Genomic DNA, 13,390 nt, shown 5'->3' with positions numbered 1-13,390 from the left:
ACTTGTATCAAATTAATTCTGTGATGATAACTTGGGAAGGAACCTGGAAACGTTTCTAAAGTAGCCCTGCTGTTATCTTTGTGCAGAGAAAAGCCTTCCTCAGCTGTTTTTCAGGGGGGTCAGATGGCTCCATTATGAACAGAACAAGGCGTCTCAGCACCCTGCCAGCAGCCGCAGCAGTAGGTGAGTGGGTTTACTTTGCCCTTCAGCTAGAACTAAAAGCAAATCCCTCCTGCAGCATTACTAGAAAAAGACCTGAGTTTATTTTTTACTTAAAAGAATGATGATCATATTGACACTTTTAGTATTTAAAGAAAAAAATGTTTAGGCAATAATGATTACATTAAATGGATCAGGTTTGGGCAGAAAATGAGCATAAACAATCAAAAATACTTCTTCCCCTGTGAAAGTGGCATGCCAGCAGCCGGGCTGCAGGTAGACCTGTTGGGACTACTGGGACTTGCTTAAGTTCAAACACCCTGATGACAGACATAAAGATGGACAAACACATGCACCTTCTCCATCTGGAACCTTGCTTGTGGTTGGTCCACATCTGTCCCATGCATTTTCCCTGAGAGGCAGTGGGCAGCGCAGAAACAGTTGCTGGGGAGCTCTCATGTGCAGCAGTGACTGAAATAGCAGATGGCTCAACAGTTGCTGTTCTTGCAAAGTCATCCAGAAAGGAAAAAAAGGAAAGCCTCTCTGAGGGGGCTGTGGCTGATGTTACTGTCCTGCAGTGGCTTAATGCCAAAAGACAGTGTAAATGGGAAGAGCTGTAATCCCTGCTGGCTGAGGCTGTACATGGGATGTGGCTGCAGATGCCACCATGCTGAAGGCGTGATCTGACTATTCTGATGAGATGTTCTGAAGGCAGTGTAGTGTGCACCTTCGTGTGTGTCTCGCCAGATACAAGCGAGGTGGTGCCTGTGTCCTCCTTGGTCTTACAGCAAAGCTTGTGTCATAGGAACTGGGCCCTGGGAGGAGGGCTGGGCCTTGGCTGCCACACTGTGCTGGAAGGGTGCAGGGCTATGGGGAGCAGGGGAGGTCTGTCACCTTCAGAGCAGGGGCTGTGACCTAAAATCTGCTGGTCGGGGCATCGGGGTGCTACCTGTAGCTGCTGACGGTGGTGTTCTTCCATGAACACTGCTGCTGTCCCCAGGCTGTTCATTCCCCTGTCAGCTGCACCAGGAGGTACTGCACTGGTAACTGTCTTGCAAGTCTGAACAAAGGTGTGTATGGTCGCTTGCCTAAAGATCTTTGAAGGAACAAAGCTGAATGTTCCTGGTTTTGTAATGGCTCTGCAGCTCTGGATTGATTAACGTCTGGAGTTCGTGAAGGCGCTCCCAGGACTGCGAGAAGTCATCCGGTCCTTCCCCGCAGCCGCCGACGGGTGGGACACTGGGGTACCCGGGATGCACCATCAGTTCGATCGTTATGGTCCTGCTCTGTGGTGTTGGCTCGGTGGGTGAGGGTGCCTTGGACGTGAACTCTGTGATGGCACTGTCGATGGCGCTCCAGATGTTACTGACAGACATGTTCTTGCCCATGGTGGTCAACCCTATGTAAATGTCTGGCCACCTGTAGCCAGAGGAGGGAACGCTGATATTAATGCTAACAAGGTGGTTAGGAAAAGTGTGTTACATCCTGTGGGTTGGGAATCAAAATTAAGCTAAAACTTCAGACAGAAAAGAGGGAGGGGGTTCAGTCTGACAGACAGGCCCACCAAAGCCCCAGCACTGCTGTTATTACTGTATTTACATGTGCTGTGGGACAGCACAAAGGGGGTTTGGCATCTGCGAGCTCGCAGGTGCATTTTGTTGGCACAAGAGGGAAGAGAGAACTAAACTGAGCAATTCTAAGCTATCAAAATAACTCACCCAGCCAATTAAAGCCTGAACAATAGCCATCTCTAGTTAATAACCCTTGGCTAAGGGGAAGCAAAGTGACTGAAATAAAACCAACCTGCTAAGAGAGCATTCTGCCAAAGTATATCAAAGAGCCATAACAATGGCAGAACACTGGACTTGCCTCCCCTTAACAGCAAACACTTCTTTCCAATTAATCTTTTTCCTGCTACTTAAAACCCTTTCTCCACTATTGCAGGGAGATGAAAAGTTATTCTTGAAAACCTTCCCTAGATTATACTTTCAGAATTCCACTCTGATGCGGAGTCAGTGCAGTACTCATCCTCCTGCCATGCCAGGTGCCAGCTTCACTAGAACGCCTGAGAAACATGCCCTGGAAAGAAGATTCCCTTCAAGGTGAGAAGTGAATCATCTGTGCAAACAGAACTTACAAAGCCCTAGTGCCCCCAGCACTTTTGTTCTCCTCTTGAACCTTCTAAGCCCCAAAGTGGAAAGAAAGGTGGTCTTCAGTTCTGGAAAGGTGCTATCAGGAAGCGATAAGATCTTAAAGCTTTACTACAAAAAGGATGAGTAATGCCTGTCTTACCTTATTCCATGACTTGTAAACACATCCACTGTGTTAAAAGAGTCCTCTTCCACTCCCAGGTAAAACTCCATCAGGGATGGTGAAATCCAGTCACATTTATGGAGGCCTGGCTCTATTGGGACACGTGTGTACTTAATCCCATATTCCTCTAACACCTCTGCAAATATGTGCCTGACCTCTGGGAGTGAAAACACAGACGCTATGGTCAGGAATCGCATAACCAGCTCATCAGGTCCCTGCATACTGTTAGCACAGAGACATCTTTCTGTTCCATGTTAAAGAAAATATAATCTTATTTGGCTTATCTTCTGCTGAAATGGTTTTCTTCATCTGGATGGGAGCCACTTTCTGTCCTGGAATCATTACTGCCTCAATGTGTGTAGGTGCCTTGTTTTTCCTTTCACCACTGAGCATTTGGTCCAGCATCCCCTTCTACCTTAGCAGCTCTGGTCCTCAAGTGCACCAGAGGTGACTGCACTGCCAGGAACAAGTTCTTCATGAAGTCCCTGCACAGCAAGGTTTGCTGTGAGGGTAAACTGCCAAGAGCAATGACACCCACAGGCAGCTGAGTGCTGGAGTGGGGAAATCTGGGTGGCTTTGCTCTCTGTTTTCCATCTCTGTACCACAGTTACCTTATTTGCAGAACAGGGACAAAAGATACTTGCCTATCTCTGTAAAGCATGCTGACACCTGCAGACAGACATCAGTGTGGAAACACAACTGACAGGATAGAGTTCTTATAGCACCTGAAAGACCCAAGCTTTCCAGTTTAAACTGGCCAGTCTGCTACTGGACTCCTTGATGTGGGCAGGAGCATGCAATTAGGATGCTGAGGTGAATTATCAGTCCTAGGAGGAAAAGGTGTAACCTGAGCCATTTGTGCCATTAATCCCCTTCTGATATTACAGAAAGACCCAGATCACCAAGCAGCTAGCTGAGGCCCAGGGGGGAACATTCAATTTGCAATTGTAGAATGGGTATTGTGCAGTGAGATTTACTGCCCAACCAGGGAGCTGTGGCAAGGGGAATCCAGTCTGAGCTGACTCTCATCTTTGCAGTGTTGGGAAGAAGAGGACTCCTTTCTTACCTGGGAGGACATGGACGTGCTGGTGCCCATCCATGTGAGGAGGTAGGTGACCTGTCAGCTCATGGAACAGGTCCACTTGGGCCTTTAGCTCCTGCTTTACCTGCACAGTAGAGAAGGGTCAGAGTAAGCCTTCTCAGCAGGGTGAGGTCAGGAGGGTGCAAGGGAGACCTGCTGGCTTCTACTTATGACACGGCTCTGGGAGGCATAAAGTGCTGTGATGTTTAAATGGACATGCAGTGCCCAGAACCTCCCCTAGGCGTGGTCTCTGTGGTACTGTTTATGTGGATGGTGCAACACTGGGATTTTCTATGTTAGAAATACTGGACATTTGAATACCCATTTCCCTTTAGAATGAACGGGGAAATGGCTGCTCATATCCCATAGGCAGTTTTGATCACCATGCATCCTTCTCATGGGACAAAACCAGCCATCTCACTAGAGAACAAAATCCTCTCATGAAGTGATGAAAGGCTTACTGCCTGCATAGCACTTCTGTCATTTTCCCTTTACAAATGCTTAGGTTCTTTGTAAATATCTGTTCCAATGCCCCTTCTGCACTCTCAGAGAAGTAGTTTAACAGGACATGAGCGTCTGAAGCAGGGAGAAATGAGTTCTCAAAGGCTGCAGAGCCTTTGGCAGAATTAGGCTAAGGACCCAGAAAACCAGCTCCAGCTGCCCAGATTCAAAATTCATCTCTAAGCTTACTCACAGCTGGGACATAGGGAAGATCTTCAGCTGTTATGTACTGGGATAAGTGCAGACTGATCAATGTCAGGAAAGCAAGTTCCGTGATTGCATATGGCTTTCTCCTACCTCTGACATATTCAGGAGACCTTTTGATAGTGCTGTTCTGAATCCCATTTTCCCATGGAAGAATCCATCTTGGTTGAGCAGCGAAGAGTTTGTTTTGAGCGCCTCACACACAGGAGAGCCCTCGGAGAGGTTGGCATGGAGGCCTATTGGGATGTTGTGTCTGTAACATGAACAAAATATCTGTTAAGCTTTGTACCTCTACCTCCCTTATTGTGCCTGAAGGCCGAAGATAGCCGTGAAAGACTCGGACTGATCCAAAAAGTGGTCCTGTGCTCACTGGAGTACATCTTTGTATCTCTGCCCATCTAGAAAGGAAAGCAGAATAACACTAACCAGAGCAGAGTATCTCCAGGTAGAATCCCTGTGCAGTCTGCCAAGGGCCGGTCTGTGAGACTCCCAGCTCTGTTCCCACCCTGACTCATATGGGGAGAGCAGCCATGAGGTGTCTGAGACTAAATACCTGGATGCTACTAGTAACTGGCAGAGTTGTTCACCCTATTAAAGATGCTACATTTATGAAACACTTGAGTTTTAATTGACAACTTACAAAGCTTCCCCTAAGTAGAATCCAGTCATGTATAAACAGTGCCCACAGCAGCTGTTATGGCAACAGCATAGGCTACAAATGTAAATGCTGTCTGACTTTAAGGGTTTCCTTAAAGGGTCCAAGAGGCTGCAGCTGGAACTGGCTGCAGTGTCTGGGTTTCTGTCTACTGGTGCAGATGATCACTCACTGAGTGACAAGGCTGAATTGTGCATCCCTCTGGCACAAAAGATTACTGCAGGGAGGCCCAGCATAAGAGCAGAGCCTTGCTAAGGGACCACAAGGGTACAATTTATTTACTAGTTGCACTCTGCAACATTTAAAAAAAGAAACAGTGCAGTGTATTGGCAGAGCTCCTCTCAGCCACAGGCTCTTCTGAAGGTGCTGGTTTTCTTTCTTAGTCTATGCCGTGGATTCCCCTGCAACAAAAACAGGGCCTGCGTGTGCTCAGACTTGTGCTGAGTTTCATTAGTGCTTCTGGAGATCTTCAGAATCAGTGGCCAAAATGATGCTTTGAAACTTTTCCCAAGACAACCCCTGGCCTCTGGCTGCCCCAGTAAGTAAACGACAGCACTGCAGTGTTCCTCTGCTTCTCAGTTTTGAGTCATGATGCAGAGTTAATTTCAAGGCATAAAGCCTGTGATGCTTTAAATCCTTCCTGGAACTTCTGCATGGAGCTGTTAAAACTGGGCATGACCTGTTCCTGTTACAGCCCTTATACAACAATTGGGAAAACAAAAGCAATCCCCACTTAGGCAAAGTGTGCAAAAAACATTTTCCCCTTCTGTCTGCTGCTCTGAAGCTGACTAGTGAAGCACCATGTCACCTGGGACAGGTCTGTGGATGGACTGGACTAAGCTAATCATTTAGCTTCTTCCGATCCTAAGGCTTTGGCTCTTGCAGGACTGAAACTCTTTTCCTGGCTCCTCCATCTCTCGTGCTCCAGGTGGATGGTATAGTCTGTTGCTAGATATTGCTCCTTCTCAAAGACATAAATGTTATAAGTCAAATTGTATGGACAGCTCTGAAACAAAATGAGTCCGTATCTTTCCAGTCCACTCTGCGATTAGAGAGTTTGAATGTCTCCTGAATGGAGCAAAACATCTTGTGGAGAGAAAGGTCCTCTCTGGCTTTTCTGATTTCTCTTTTCTGCAGCAGGGCCTGACTATATAGTTGATAAAATGTTCATCTTGTTTTCATACATGGGGGCTGAGCACATGACATGTGCACACTAACTCCTCTCTAATACAAGAACTGAAAGATGCTGTCATTGGGAGTGGGGGCTCTTCAGCAGGTGGCTGATGGCAGGGCAGGAGGCAGCCACAGTCAGAAGGAGTGCTGTGGCAAGAGGACTTCTCCTTCATCCTGTGACCTACTTTGCACTCTTCATGAGCCCAAAGGCGGAAGGGGAGCCCATGGTTTTGTTTTGGAAGGCCACCCCAGACTCTTTATCATGTCTCTGGGAAGCTCTAGCTGCATCAGCTGACAGCATTATTTGTACCACCACCACCGCTGTCTACAAGAAAAAGGATTCATGTGTTACCATGAATCAGCAGATGGGAGATTTTTTGTTGAGCACTCTCCTCCTCATGTGTTGTGGGAGGGCAAGAAATGAACAGCTGAGCCTGTCAGGGTTGTCTCCCAGGAGCATCAGATGAACTACCTCCAATTGTGCAAAGCCTCACATGCTGTCAGGGAAGCTATTTCTAGGAAAGGCAAGCCCCTCTGACAGGTGTGGGACACCAAGGAGCCAAGCATTTCACTGCAGAACATTAGAGTTGGTCCTCTGCCTGAGCTGAAACCAGCCCCAGAGCTGGGGAATGCACAGAATGTGGAAGTGCAGAGAGAGCTCCCCTTGTTCTTGCTGTAAGGGGAGACTCTGACTGTAACATTAGAGCATGTTTTGGAGCTCTGGCTAACACCAGCTGAATATCTTAATAGTTTTCTCTTAGAGTTAGTCCTGGCTGGTTTGACAGACTGTCTATGCTGAGGCATCTAAAGAGGAACTGCTAGTGTTTAAAGGCTCTGGAATGCAGGGATTGAAACCAAAACTGAAAACACAGCATGTGAGGAACTTGATCAGAAATATTCCCCTGTGGGAGATGCACAGAAGCAGGCATGCTGGGAAGGCTGTAAGGATATGGGAAGGACAACACAGAGGGCGCAGCAGGATTCTGTGGCTAGCTAGCATTTTCCTGTATTTAAATATGTGCTTTCCCTCTGGATCCAGCGAGCCAGATGATGCTCTGGTTCAGCACCAAATGTCCTGTGCCTGGTGTTCATTCCTAACAGCCCTGACACTGCATAAGTATCTGATACCCTGAGTGCAATGAGATGAAAGCATAAGCAAAACTTAAAGCATTATAGTAATTAGCCAAGGCTGTACCTTGGAAGAAAGGGTTCCAGTCATGCTCTGCTCTGACCAAAGGCTTGAGCTTTAACACTGAACCAACAGGCTTTCTTCCCTATTTACACACATTGGACTAACTCTTGCTCCACAGTGCTTCTCACCACTGAAATGTAGCTTCTGCAACCAAAGAGCAATGCCAAGTCATGATGTATTGTAAAAAAAGGCATGGAGAAAAGTCAAGATATGGGACTATCTTGGAAAGGATAGCCTCTTACAAAAAATGTTACAAGGGACAACAAAGAGTTCAGTCTGGCAAGATTTCTGAGACAGCAAGCCCAGCCCAGTCATCAAATAGAGAGAGGAAATGCAATCAGCTAAACTGCTTCCTTTTCAAGTAGTTCTTGTTTTGCCACACTAGAGCTCTGAACAAATGTCTCTGCTAAGGCAATGGGCTTTTGTGCAGTTGCAATCCCTGTTCATTCATATCCTTAGCAGTAAAGGGTCCCTGGAAACTGTTACTATACTGAGTCACTCTTTAAAGTGCCCACCGGCTTTGCACATTTCTGAGGTTGGTAGATGAGCTTGGATGCCCTGGGCCCTTCCTGGACGCAGCAGGGACTCTGTGCAGGCCCTGCATTCCTGGGAGCAGTGGCTGTGGGAATCATACAATTCGCTGAGCACAGGCCCAACTGTCTTGCTGAAGGCTGCATGCTGCAGCATAAGAGGGCACTTGCCCTTTTCTTTCATGGGCAAACAGATCCCACTTTCAACATCCTGTTTGTATTCTTATCCGGGAAATTACTGGTTCACCAGGTTTCAGCCCAAGTGTGACACAATAAAGAACCTCACATAAATATCTGTATCTAGACATCCTGCTCCAGTAAACATCTATGTATCTCAAGCCAGACAAAGCCAGGCTGTGCTTAGTGCAGAAAAAGTAGACCTCTCGGGTTCTCCATGTTGGCATTTGTATGCTTCCCTACCACCCCACTTTCACCCTTCAGCAAATGCTAAGATCTAACTGTATAGATCAAATAGCATCTTGTCTTGCTCCACTCTTCTGCTGGAAGAAACACTCCAAAGCCTCTGTATTGTTAGGAACTGGTACTGTAACATAGCTTAAGGATGTGACTTTCTTTTTAATTACATCTTTGTATCACCTGAAGCTCCTGTGTCCGAGACCTTATATCAGCAAAAAGCGCTGTTGCCAGTAAAGTTAACCTGATCTCAGATTCTAGTTTAAGGCCTCAGCTGGGATCCCACCTCTAATTCAAACACAGCTCAGCTGTGGAACTGTCTGCCAGGTGATAAACAGTCAAATAAAAGGGTGATGGGAAAGCATAAGAGATTTCTGGATTAGTCAGATGTTGACTTGGGAGGGTCAGAATTAAGTCACAATTTACACATACATTTTGCAATTAGTGTTGATGGGAAAGGAAGTGAAAACATAGACAGCAATTAAATGTGGTTTTGTTAGATTCTGCTGCTAAATGTACCCAGATGTTGTGGGGGCTTCAGCTTTTGTATAGCTGATGTTCAGCATTTAAACTGCAAAAAAAGAGGCAGGAAGACTGAAGTTGTGCTCTAAAATATGTCACTTTTCATCAAGTTTTTGGATATAATCATCTGGAAAAGGGTCCTAATACTCAGTCATGACTAAGCTGGTTGATAAAAAGGGGGAAATACGGCAGGAAACAATCTTAGGTCTATTTCTGCTTTTTCTGTATTTCTAAGGAAAAATGGACCTATTAATTTCAGGTACAAAATAACCCTTTAGATCTCAGGGAGAGGCTCTGGAATAATCACTAGGAAGACTGGCTGACTTCAAGGTGGGGCTTGATAAGTAGAAAATTGAGACTATATTATATAGATAACCAGGAAGTTGCAGCCAGCCTATGCCCCATGGGGAATAAAGTTTCGAGTTACTGAAGGACAACCCCCACAATGGCAGTCTGTTCCCTGCCTGCCGCTCTGGTTATGTACTGCTCCAGCAGTCGCTATCAATAGGTTTGTCATTTGGGGATGGACGAGGCCGGATGATCAGGATGCTGAAACTTCTCTTTTGCCTCAAGTGAGTGGGGTCCCCAAGATCCAGAACCCAGATGTTCTGCTGGTTTGCAATTAGTTTTTGTTAGAACTGGTACAAAGGTCTGCTGACTACCATCACATTTCTGCTAATGCTTCTATCAAAACAGGGTTTCTGATATACCCAGAAGCCTACAGAATTATTGTGAAATGAAGGGAGGAATGGAATTCCAGAGGAACTGTGATCCTTTTTGAAGGATACTAAGTCCTGGTATTGTAGGGCAGTGTGAGGTGCTTAAGAAGAACTGTCCTGAAAGGTGACAGATCCAGTCTCTGCTTATACCACTGGTCAAGGCTGAAATGTCTGCTATGGAGTTAAGTATATATGCATGTGTGCATATATATTGTGTATATACCTATTTACTTAGTTGGGATCTGTGGAGAAAGATAAAAGACGATCAAAAAAACGGGGCAGGCTTTCATCCCATAAACCACAAAATGTTGCAAAGCCTCAATATTCACAGTGCGATGGGAGACAACACCAAGCAAGGGGAAGAGAGAACAACAGTGGAAAGGCAGTCAAGCAACAGTTATACTTTCCCATTTTTACACCACAAGATGAGAAGGATTCAATGACATTTCCAGTAAGTCTGACTTACTGGACACCTGTGTCTAAAAAGATTTTGTGTGAACCTCTGCAATAAAGGAACAAGTATCTTAGGGGTGGGTGCATGCACAGCTACCAATTAAGGTGTACTACCAGCACCTGAACTGGAACATGACCAACCCCTTGTGGCAAATCTGTGGTGAGTAGGGCTGAATACAGCTGTACAGAGTTACACAAACGAGGAATTGCAGAACCTGGGCTGTTATCTTCAGTGCTGACAGATGTCCCCAGAGTCACCCTGCTTATATTGTCAGAAATAGATTTAAATCCATTTCATTGACACAACTCAAAACTATTCCCCAAAAGAATGAAACAGTAGCAGCAGGTTGCATCTTCTCCTGTCCCCTCCCCTCCAACCTGGCTTTTCACACCTGTATCAGCTGTCAGCACAAGTGTCATGAACTGGATTCAAAGATGGTTTTTAAACCTCCATGGTCTATTTTCTGACTATGGAAATGAGGCCAGGTGGATTCTATATTTAAAAGCCTGCTAAAGACCATGACTAAAATAGCTGACAACATTACCAGAGCATTGAGGCTTAAAGCCTTCCATGGCACCTCTGTGTCTGAGAAGTTCTGGCTTTATCTTCATGTTTTACATTTCATTTGTTTTGTTTACTAACAGGATTTTAGTCATCCCAACAGTGTCTTCTCTTATCATCTCAGAGGCAGTTCCTCTCTCAATGTTTGTGTGTAATTTCTAACCTTTTTAACAGAAGATTAGTTTGCCACTAACACCACACCCTGGTTTTCCTATACCACCCAACACCAAAGAAGCTACAAGATGCAAGCAATTTCCAAGTACTCCTAAAATCACAGACAAATTGAAGAAAGATGCTCAAGAAGAACAAGGACAGCATGACTTTCATTAAACTGTCCCCTGCAGCATCTATATTTGAAGCATAAGGGTTAGTTCTCTACTACTAGCACAGTTCCTTTCCTCTTCTGCTTTTCTGAATTGTTTTTCAACCCTGCTATTCTCTCTTCCAGGACATATTCCTGCTTCCAAGCACATGCCCACACTGGAGCTGAAGCATTAGCTGAGTTTTACCTTCTAAACACAAGTAATGCTTCCTATTAAAGGATTTACTGGGCTAGTCCATGAGGCCGACACAACATTTGATTTGCTACAGAGACAACTATACCAGCAACCTCTGAGAAGTTCCTGAAGGAGTAAAGGTGCCACGTATGAGGTATGGTCCCTCTTTTTGTGTATGCAATTTTTACAGATGGATTTATTAAACCTAAAATTTATAAAAATATTGTGGTACTTGTTTAAAAGGCTTCTGAGGTAGAAAAAAATGAGGTTTTCCACTGTCTAGATTTGTAACTAAGCCCTTGCAGAATCACACCTTTCCCTGATTCTGCAATGAACCTGGGTGACCCTGTGTTCAGCCTTGTGCCCAAATGCACCAACTTAAATGAGATTTAAAGATTTGTGCTTTTATGCTTTACTAGTTTTAGAGATAGCAGCTTGGCCTGGGCATATAGTGTGGACTTTCATTCTGACGGTGCATCTTTTAGAAGTGTGGGAAAACAAAGCCCACCCAAAGTCTACTACTAAAATTGTATAAGTGGCTTTCTATCCTGATACCCATTACGGGTATGGCTGGCAGGTAATTGGTTTTACTATGAAGAGTCTTAGTAAGTGTGCCTGGAATAGTTTCCTTATGCCACCCTAGGCTATGATACAGCATCTATACTGGCGTTACAGAAGACCAGATTTTACAAGGCAAGGCTTTTGATAGCCTCTGGAGGCTGTCCACAAAGGAGCTAGAGAAAGTAGCTTACCTCCGTGCCAGCTCGGCTGCATCTGCTGCAGCACTTCCGTTGACTAGAAGGGACACATTAGATACTGCACCAGCCAGGAAGCAGTCCACGATGCCTTGGTTTCTCCGAGGACAGTAGCCAAAGTCATCTCCAGTTACTATTAGCTTCACCTGAAGCATTCTTGGAGGTCATCCCTAGCAAAAAAAGTAAAGGAGGGAAAATCTTAACAATCGGTAGTTTGCAGATCACAGGCAAACAGGAAAACACTGGTTCAACGGAGGTGAACCCAAGCGTGACTCAGCCCCTGACTAACTCCTCCTGCTCCACCTCAGCCTCCCGCTGTCTCACAGCTTCCACAGTAGCCGGATTTGGCGTGGCCGCCCGGCTCACACCACACCTGCCTGCTCCCGCAGAGAGAGGACCGGAGCCCTCCTTTCTTTGCGGGAGTACAGGCCGGCCGGCCGGCCTGCCTGCCTGCACTCTGTGTTGCAGTAAAGGAGGATGTGCAGAGGGTCAGGGGCTTCGGGAACTGACTGAACCGACAGGGGGAGGGGTTTCAAATTCCTTTCCCCGCTACCCATCCTCTCCCGCGGTGCCCGGGGAAATGGCAGCGGTGCCAAGCATCTGAGGCTGCTGCGACACCTCGCTGCCACCGACCCCGCCATCCAGCGCTGTAGGGGGATGGCAGACGCGTATCCCCGAGGAGAACCGGAAAGGAGCGGCCTCCCGCGGTGCGGCTCGGGCCCTGCCCTCCCGCTGCAGCGGGGACAGAGGAGGCCCCGCCAGCCCTCTCCCCGGGGCAGTGCGTACCTGCGCTCCTGCCCTCCCCCAGGGACGTCGCTGCTGGCGCAGCGGTCCCCGTCACCGCTGCCCCGGGGTGGGTGGGGATGCTGGCTCCGGCGGCGGAGCTCTGCCCACTGCGCCCCGCCGCGCATCCCCCCCGTCCCCGGGTGCTGCCGAGCAGCCCCAGCCGGGAGCTCACCGGCGGGGAGCGGTGGCAGCGCTGCAGAGCCCGGCGCCTCCGCACTGCTGCGAGCACGGGGGCGGCCCCTGGCGGCCGCGGCTGGCACCGCCGACCGGACAGGCACGTTGTGTCCCCCCCCGGCTCCTCGGCTTGCGGGCAGCGTGAGCTCGGCGTGAGGGCAGAGCTGCAGGTCAGTAAAGCCTGGTCGGGAAGTCCCTGCGGCTCCTGATGCTGGAGAAGGGCAGGAAGAACAGAGGCAGCTTCTATCGTGCTGTCCTTCAGTGCCGAGTGAAAGCCAGCTTTACCTCAGGCTGCATGTAAAATCCTGTTTGTCTTGGCATTGAACTGCTGCTTTTTCTTACCGCAGGAAAGCTAATCTTCACCTACCAGAATGAAGCCACTTCACTTTCACAGCTGCATTTTTCTCCTGTAGAAGAAGATGAAGTTCTGTCAAAGTAGAACACATCCCCTTTTGGTCTGTGATGTTATCCCAAGATATTCACCCGCTCCTGCTATTGCAAGGGGAGCAACAAACTGCTGTTTGGGGCAGGAAGAGAGTGACAGTTCAGAAAGTGCTAGAGTAACGTCCTGTTAACCTGTCCCAGGAAGCAGGGATCATGCTGTGACTGGAACCCTTGTGTGGGTTATGGCGATTTCCACATCTGAATCTGTGCCAATGTGCAGGTAAGAGGGCTGAATAAGAAAAGCAGCAGCCATCAA

At 47.3% G+C, this 13,390-nt stretch overlaps 1 protein-coding gene across 1 annotated transcript; it reads right to left on the bottom strand.

The window, feature by feature from the left end:
- Window positions 1-957: 957 nt before the first annotated feature.
- YDJC (YdjC chitooligosaccharide deacetylase homolog) lies at window positions 958-11,919 on the bottom strand. Its single transcript, XM_057411357.1, has 5 exons — window positions 11,728-11,919; window positions 4,352-4,511; window positions 3,539-3,638; window positions 2,452-2,629; window positions 958-1,578 (listed from the first exon to the last, which is right to left on the bottom strand). The coding sequence occupies exons 1-5, from the start codon at window positions 11,883-11,885 to the stop codon at window positions 1,248-1,250; spliced, it is 927 nt and encodes a 308-aa protein (XP_057267340.1). The 5' UTR covers window positions 11,886-11,919; the 3' UTR covers window positions 958-1,247.
- Between the last annotated feature and the right edge of the window lie 1,471 nt (window positions 11,920-13,390).

Source organism: Pezoporus wallicus, unplaced genomic scaffold (genome assembly GCF_028554395.1).
Source record: "Pezoporus wallicus isolate ANWC-B61680 ecotype Strahan unplaced genomic scaffold, APGP_CSIRO_Pwel_v1 contig_6401, whole genome shotgun sequence".
NCBI lineage: Eukaryota > Metazoa > Chordata > Aves > Psittaciformes > Psittacidae > Pezoporus > Pezoporus wallicus.
This window is presented reverse-complemented; position numbering and strand designations above follow the sequence as displayed.